This window comes from Octopus bimaculoides, chromosome 1 (genome assembly GCF_001194135.2).
Source record: "Octopus bimaculoides isolate UCB-OBI-ISO-001 chromosome 1, ASM119413v2, whole genome shotgun sequence".
NCBI lineage: Eukaryota > Metazoa > Mollusca > Cephalopoda > Octopoda > Octopodidae > Octopus > Octopus bimaculoides.
In genome coordinates, this window is record NC_068981.1 from 151,876,444 (window position 1) to 151,884,557 (window position 8,114).

An 8,114-nucleotide genomic window follows, 5' to 3' on the forward strand; every position below is an offset into this window, starting at 1 on the left:
CACACACACACACACACACACACACACACACACAGACACACACACACACACACGTGCATGTGTGTGAGTTTGCGCAAACACACAAACATATCCAAAAGAAAGGTCACTGGATTAAAAAGAAAGTTACTTGCAAATGCATTCCAGTCCTACAGATTTGCAGTCTCCTCTCTCTGTCTTCTTTTCTACTGCCACCACTCCACTACTCCCACCCCTAGCTTCTCAATGCAGGCTAGTCTCATGGCATTGTCATTCAGGCACTCCTGACTTATCTCTCCACTTCTTGTCATCTTTATTATTGCCCAGCACATCAACACACTGAGCAGACGATGACTAAAATAGCCTTCTAGTTGTGACCATCTTGCCTGTTTTGTTTCTTTTTTTCTTTTCATTTATCATGACATTATTCAATGGTCCTTTTTCTTGTAAACAGAAAAGCATTATTAACTGAGGGAATTTGAGAGCTTTTTCTTGCAGGTTGAGCATCTGCAGAGAAGCTTCCTTACAGTGCTATAAAGCTGTGAGGTTTAATTCCTTTCCAATACTAACTCTAATATGAAAAGCATCCACCAAAATATCGAATGAATATTGAAAAATAATCTGTTTCCAGCAGAGTTGGCAACCATTTAAAATGGAATACTAATTTCATAATGAGCACTATTTAATTTTTAAGCACATTCATTGCATATGTATCCTCACAACTTGTGTTTGAAGTATTTGAGTATTTGGAATAACTATAGTATAAGAAGACACACACACACACACACACACACACACACACACACACACACACACACACACACACACACACACACAATTCCATCTCCTATTGAAAGTATTTGTTGATATACAATTTTAATAAAAACAAAAAAATTCATTCATTCAAGCCCATTTAAGTAGTGTTATTTAATTTTGAGCATAAATCTACTTAAAGAAATTTTTCTTAATATTGTTTCTCAATTAGTGATTCTATAACTTTAAAAAAATGTTCTCTGATCCTTTATGATATTTTTTAACAAATATACTCATATAATTATTACTTTGATATTAATTCTTATTAATTCTGACCATCAATAAGTAGATTATTGCCTTAAAGATGCTCCCAGAAAGAGCCAATTTTTTTTCAGACACACGTACCTGCCTTGAGGAAAAATTGATTTTAGCAATAATAATGACAGTGGACATTTAATAGCTTCTTTTTAGAAGGTATATATTAGCATGGGTTGGATATTTTTGACAGTTAAGTATTTGCTGCATATGGATTGTTTAAACATATGTTGGATATCCTTCTATAATTTCTGCTATTGTTTCATAATCATACTCATTCTTCTTCTGATAGATGTGACATGTATATTTCAGTTCAATTAACTGAAATAATCTATGACTATAGACTCAATATAGAGGATAAATTCTGAAGATAATCCATTATTTTAATCTCACAAATTCTAATTATTTGACTTGATTCCATATCCTTATATTTTCTAACATGAAATTAGTACTGGAAAGATAGGAACAAATTCTGATCATGAGATATTTCATACAAAAGATTTCTTCTTGGAACAAAATCTCTAATAAAAGCCAATATAAATGTTAGTTGGTTAGTTGATTTCTCCATTGTATAGAGTGAGAAGTGGAGATAGAGTAAATAGAAGATACATAGAGAGTTATTATAAGAGAAGCAAGATTAGTGGTTTTATATCTTAATAAATATTACACATTTCTTTCTATGAAATTTTACCAAGATATGTTTTTTATGGAGTGGATCGCTATTATGTTGATAAAGTTTAGATTGTAGGTAAGCTATATTTCCTGATATTAATGACAATGACAAAAGTGTACTTCCAAAGTTATCCATATATGACAAGTAATAATTTAGTTCAATATGAAATAATCAAACTTACCTTTACAAGTGAGCATGTCATAGTATGGCCTGTTGATAGCTGATAGATCTTCTTCAAAATTAATTGTTGTATTGTTAATTGTGGCTTGAGCCTCAAACAGGCTATCAAGGCTTTCTTCTGAAGCAAGCATGGTTCTGTAGCCTGAATAACTTACTTCACTTGTTGTACTTTCAGGTGTTTCTCTGCAAATCAACTCTCGTCTTCTCTTTATGCCTTCAATGCCAACTAGTGCACATAGTTCTTCAAGAGGTGTTGATTGAACTACAAATCAAAAAATAAATATTATTTATACCAACCAATCAATCAATCAAAATTCAAAATCTAAGAAAGCCAAAAATGCATAGCAAGAGATGCAGCCTCATTCTTTCATCCTTTCCTATCCAATCTTGTATTTTACATCATTTTCTTCCCTGTCCGTTTTTCAATGATGCTTAATCACCACCATTTGTGGTCTTCTCTTCCTCTTTCATTTGTTTTTCCATGTATGACCACAATCACTGCACAACTTCACTTAGGGAAGGGTACCTTGTTGTGTTGCTATGTGACCAAACTATTATATTTTCCTCCTTTTGCCCATTGATTAACTAGATGTAGAGATCTGATAATTGGCTAAGTAAAATTGCTTTCAGAGTTAAGCGGAAGAAAGATTTGTGTAAGAAATATTTGAAGTTTAAATTTGAATCTGGCAATTAGTATTATCTAGTTAATGTTAATTATACAATACTAAATATACAAATGAGACATAGTCCTCTGATTCACCTTGAAGGGCAATAAATCTAAATAAAAACCAAGTAGTGCCATGATGAGTCATCTAAACTATATTAGCATAGAAAACAGATGTAAAATAACAATGGCAGCAATGATAATGAGAAGTTATTAGTTTTATCTTTGAAAAGTTAGCATCAAAATGTTAATGGTACAAACTCTAGGCTCTAGCCTGGATAAGAGCAAGAACATATAAGCTTTCCTACTCCAACACTCTTCCTCATGGAAAACCAATTTATTACATCTTTGAAGTGTTTCTATTCACTAACTAACTTATCAACATATGCCAGCTCTAGTTTCCCTGGATCCTACTTTCCACCTCACATATGCTATGATATGTCTCTTCAAACGATCTCTATTGCAGTTTTGAAACTCAGTTATATGACATTAACACTCCAATGAAGGTGGCCTATTTTGGAAACATCTCTTCAAAACTAATCTAAAGAGAACAGAGAGTGTTCATAGTCCATTAAAAGAACCTGACAAGAGGTGATGAGGCATTCAATACATCATCACTTGACTTGGATAGAGATAACAGCAAAATCTTCATCAAAATCAAACTCCACTATATTTAATAAGAAGGACAAATTGGTTAATGTCATTTTAGATATACAATATTTTTTTTAAAAAGTGCAAGAAATTCTGAGGTGATTACTGCCGGAATAGTTTTGGCCATAGGTTTACTCAATCAAGACTACCTGGGGCTAAACAACCATAGTAACCTAGTGTTGGTGGCATAATAAACAACATGTCTTCTTTTTTAACAGTAATAAGCTGCTTAATAAAAAATACATCTTGGAGTTAACTCTGAAAATCCTTAGATTAAACAGCTAATTTAAGAAAACACAGATTACAGATAAGATGTTTCATACCTGCATCATTTTTCTAGTTATAGCACTGATTATTTCCTTTTAGTGGTGGATTATGGCATAAATTTATTAATAATTCACTTCCCAAGCAAAAACAGGAGTACTAAAAACCCATCCCAATGTCAATGTTATCCACTCAGACTTGACATGAGAAATAACTTAATGGTTAGTAGAAACTATATAAAAGTCATTGTATAAACTATGATAAATAATGAACTACACTGTAAATAGTGAATAAATCAATTGCTAAGATTTTCAAAATAAACTGACATCAGACTTCATAAACACCAGCTTGAGAATCAGAACAGAAACAGATGCACTGGCAGGACTCAAACCTTGTACCAGTTGATTATTGGCCATGTTACCAATTATACTACAGAACACCTACCAACCTCCCCATTCTCTCTCTTGTCTTCTTCTCTCTTAATTTCAGAAAGAGTCTTAGGTTCTTTACTAAAAAAGTTTAATCCAATTTTGTAGAATTCTTCTTTCAACTTCTTAATCTAGATGGGTTTGTATAGTAACATCTTTGCAGGTAAATTTGCCTAACATTCTGCCTGTATAATTAGTTATACTGTTATACTAGAGAACCACCCATCACCAATGTCCAACCCAATTTCTCATTAAAAAAAATAACTGGATGATCAGCAGAAACTACATCATATACACTCTATAAACTATGATATGCCCCCCCCCCACACACACACGTGCACATGCATGCATACCTACACACACACACACACACACACACACACACATTCACACAATAGTAACAACAATGACAACAAATTATCTGTAGGACTCTTCTAAGCCCAGTCTTCACAATATCGCAAGCCCATACCACCAATGTATGAAAGCTTGTTGGATCATTTAAACACAACAAAGTAATTAGTCACAGTTTCTTAAATATCATTCCATAAGCCACATATTGTTGATAGTTAGTAAGTGTTATTACAATTATTGAATGATAGACTTAACCTGTTACCCCATTAATACCACCAATTGCCCCACAGTTACTTTTAGTGGAGTTTTCTTCATTGAAAGTACTTAGATTAGGTTCTCACTCTGAAACTAGTTATATTCTTTATGAATTATAGTTATCTTATTCATCTCCCCAATTCTCTACCAGTCTTGAACACCCTGCAAATGTCATGAGGAATGTCATTCCTCTGCTGATTAAACCATAGAAGAAAAAAAAGGAAAATCCCATTATGCTATTTGCCTCAGTCAATCAAGCTGTTTGATTTACTAAAAGCCACTGACAACACAATGTTATAACAACATATACTAATGTAAAATCAAACTAACCAATCCAAAGTAGCATAGTTTGATAGATACTTAAACAAAAGTTAATTGATGATCTGTAGGGACACCATATTCTGTTATGCAACCATGATATACAACAAAGTATATCAAACGTTTTTATAAGTTAATATTGTGTTCTCTTGTGTTAGCAGTGCTATTACATCACTTGTTAAGCTTATCTCTACAGATTTTCTATAGAGATTATAGGCAGCACTATAACGAAATTAGTACCAGCAATAATTTCTATGGAAAATCTATAGAGATAACCATAACAAGTGGAAAATTAATTGAATACTAAAATAAAGACTACTTGTGAGGGAACATTTTACCAGATAAATATTGTATCTTATAAAAGATTTATAAACATCAATATTTTAATTTGTTCAATAAAATATCCTAAGTAAAAAAAAAAAAAAAATTCTAACAATTTGTGAAGGATTTCTCTGTGTTCCGGTTGCTGTGACCCTGGATTGCTTTTACTGGAATACCTGCTAGGATTACCGATTGGCCGGAATTGTGTTGCAGTGTCTTGAACTGTCTTCCTTCCTTCTTTTTCTCTGCTCTGTCTTTCTGTTCCTTTTGTATGTATTTATTTATTTATTTATTTATTTAGGTATTTTTACTGTGAACTTTTTTGTTGAACTTTTCTTTGGATTTTTTGAACTTTTTTTTGAAGGCATGGCAAAAAAGAACAACACTGTCTTGGAGTGGGAACTGTGCCCACCCAAGCGCCCCTCTCATTTTTCATATGTATCATCTTTTCATTCTACATTTTGTCTTTGTCCAGCCCTAGCTACGGCCATTCTGTGTAAAGCCTATATGGCTAATTAATGAAATAATGTAGTTCCATTTCTTTCCAGTTTCCTTGCTGCCAATAGTATTCTTTCTTTACTCTGCTCAATATAATTTTCCAGATCCATTATTCCAATATTAAGAGTGTCTTCTGCATTTAGTAATCCTCTGTTACTTTCTCTTCTACGTAGGTAGGGTCAGTCAGTATGGCTTTTAAGATGGAATGCATTGTGCACTGAGAGCAGCCTTTTAGTTCTTCCATCCAAACTCAACTTTTCAGAAAGAGAGCAGATTATCTCAGTAAGGGCATAGCCCATGTATTTATGGCTTTAATGATGTTCCCTCCATTCAATTTTATCATTATTATTGCTATCATTATTTCTATTTCACTCCTCAGAGTTCTCAATTTTACTTGCTCCAGTTTAATCTGTAAGAACAGACAGCAACCTGTTGTCAAAGGTCTTACAGAATCTCTTTGACCCAATAGAACAGTTTTCTGAGCATGTTTTACCTTCATATTAATCCCAAATTCTACAACAAATTTCTCAAACCTGATTATTGATACTCCAAGGGCCCCTATAACTACTGGGATGACAATTACTCTTTTTTATTGCTCACATTCATGTAATTTCATCTTTTGGCAGCTTGGACTTTTCAATCTTTTTCCAGCTCTTTGTCACCCACATGTGCATTGCCAGGCAGTGTCTATTATTTTGGTTTCCTTCAGCTTTTTATCCACTACAGCAATATCTTGTCTCCAAGCATCAATTACTGAGTCACACAGGATTGTAAAATCCCATAATACCTTTTGCTCATTATTCTCAGTAACACCTTCTGGTTTATGTTCATATCATTTCTGTGTACTTTCAAGGCCACAGAAATGGTATGAACATTATTGTTATTGTTGTTGTTGTTATTATTATTATTATTATTATTATTATTATTATTATTATTATTATTATTATTATTATTATTATTACTACTTAAATTGGCAAAGGTGGCAAGCTGGCAGAACTATTAGCATGCTGGGTGAAGTGCTTAGAGATATTTCGTCTGTCACTACGTTCTGAGTTCAAATTCTGCCAAGGTTGGCTTTGCCTTTCATCCTTTCAGGGTCAATAAATTAAGTACCAGTTGAGTACTAGGGTCGATGTGATCAACTGTCACCCTCCCCACAAAATCCAGGCATTGTGTTTATAGTAGAAAGGATTATTACTTAAGGTGGCAAACTTTCAGAATTGTTAGCACATCAGGCAGAAGTTTTAGCAGTATTTCATCTGTTTTTACATTTTGAGTTCAAGTGCTTTGTCTTTCATCCTTTGGGGTTTATAAAATGAGTACCACTTGAGCACTGGAGTTAGCGTCAACGACTTAACTATCCCCCAAAATTACTGACCTTGTTCCAAAATTTGAAACCATTATTATTATTATTATCATTATTATTATTATTATTATTATTATCATCATCATTATATTTTAAAAAGATTGACATAACTCTTCACGAAGGTAAATAAACTATACAAAGAGCGTGATGTGATTGAAATAGATTGCATATAGGTTTGAACGATATTTCTACAGCTTGACTGTCTTTTTCAAATTCAAAATGCCAAATACTGCATTCCTACTTTGAAGGAGTGTCATTCTATCAAAGTGGGAAAGTAATGAGTGCTTTCCATAATATATGGGCTGTACCCATTAAGGTTATCTTTCGTAGTTCACAGAGACTGAAGTTACCAGGGAGTTGCTTAATATACTTCTCAGCTCCCTTTTTTATCATTTTCAATGCACCAATTACTACTGGTATTATCATAGTACTAAGCTTTTTTTTTTTTTTTTTGATTTTTGTGATTTCAGTTTGCAGATCTTTATAGTGAGAAAGCTTTTTGCATTCTTTTCTTGAGATATTTTGATCTTGTGGGACAGACATATCTATTAACAGACAAGTTCGTCTGTTGTAGTCCTTGATCACAATGTCTGGTCAATTGGAGTCAATTTTTCTGTCAGGTTGTATAGGAAAGTTCCAAAGGATGGTGACGCCCTCGCCATTTACTACAACCTCTAGATGGTGCCTGTAACACTTATCAAGGGATTATTATTATTATTATCATTATTATTATCATTATTATTATTATTATTATTATTATTATTATTATTATTATATGTTTGGCTTCTGCTTTGTATTTGCACAAGTTGACTCCAAGTGTCATCCAGAGACCGCAAGAGACAACAAGTTAGAAGTTCAAGTTGATGTTATGGTTTTGCATAGAGTATTGTTCTAGAGAATATTTGTCAAGGCATAAGAAAACTAGAAGTTCATTTTAAAAGTAATTTGGCGGTAAGATGATGGTGTGATCTTAAGATGACAGTAAAAGGTGTTATTATCATTATTATTATTATTATTATTATTATTATTATTATTATTATTATTATTATCATTATCATTATCATTATTATTATTATTATTATTATTATTATTATTATTATT

At 32.6% G+C, this 8,114-nt stretch overlaps 1 protein-coding gene across 5 annotated transcripts in view; it reads right to left on the bottom strand.

The window, feature by feature from the left end:
• LOC106873108 (obscurin) overlaps positions 1-8,114 on the bottom strand; it is a 162,686-nt gene that overhangs the window by 91,950 nt on the left and 62,622 nt on the right. For all 5 annotated transcript variants that reach the window (XR_008265146.1, XR_008265148.1, XR_001409839.2 and 2 more), the window contains exon 3: positions 1,899-2,159. Coding sequence is in view for 1 of the 5 variants with exons in the window: in XM_014920336.2 (XP_014775822.1) it covers positions 1,899-2,028 (130 nt within the window). In the remaining 4 variants the exon portion in view is untranslated. The remainder of the gene's footprint in view (positions 1-1,898; positions 2,160-8,114) is intronic.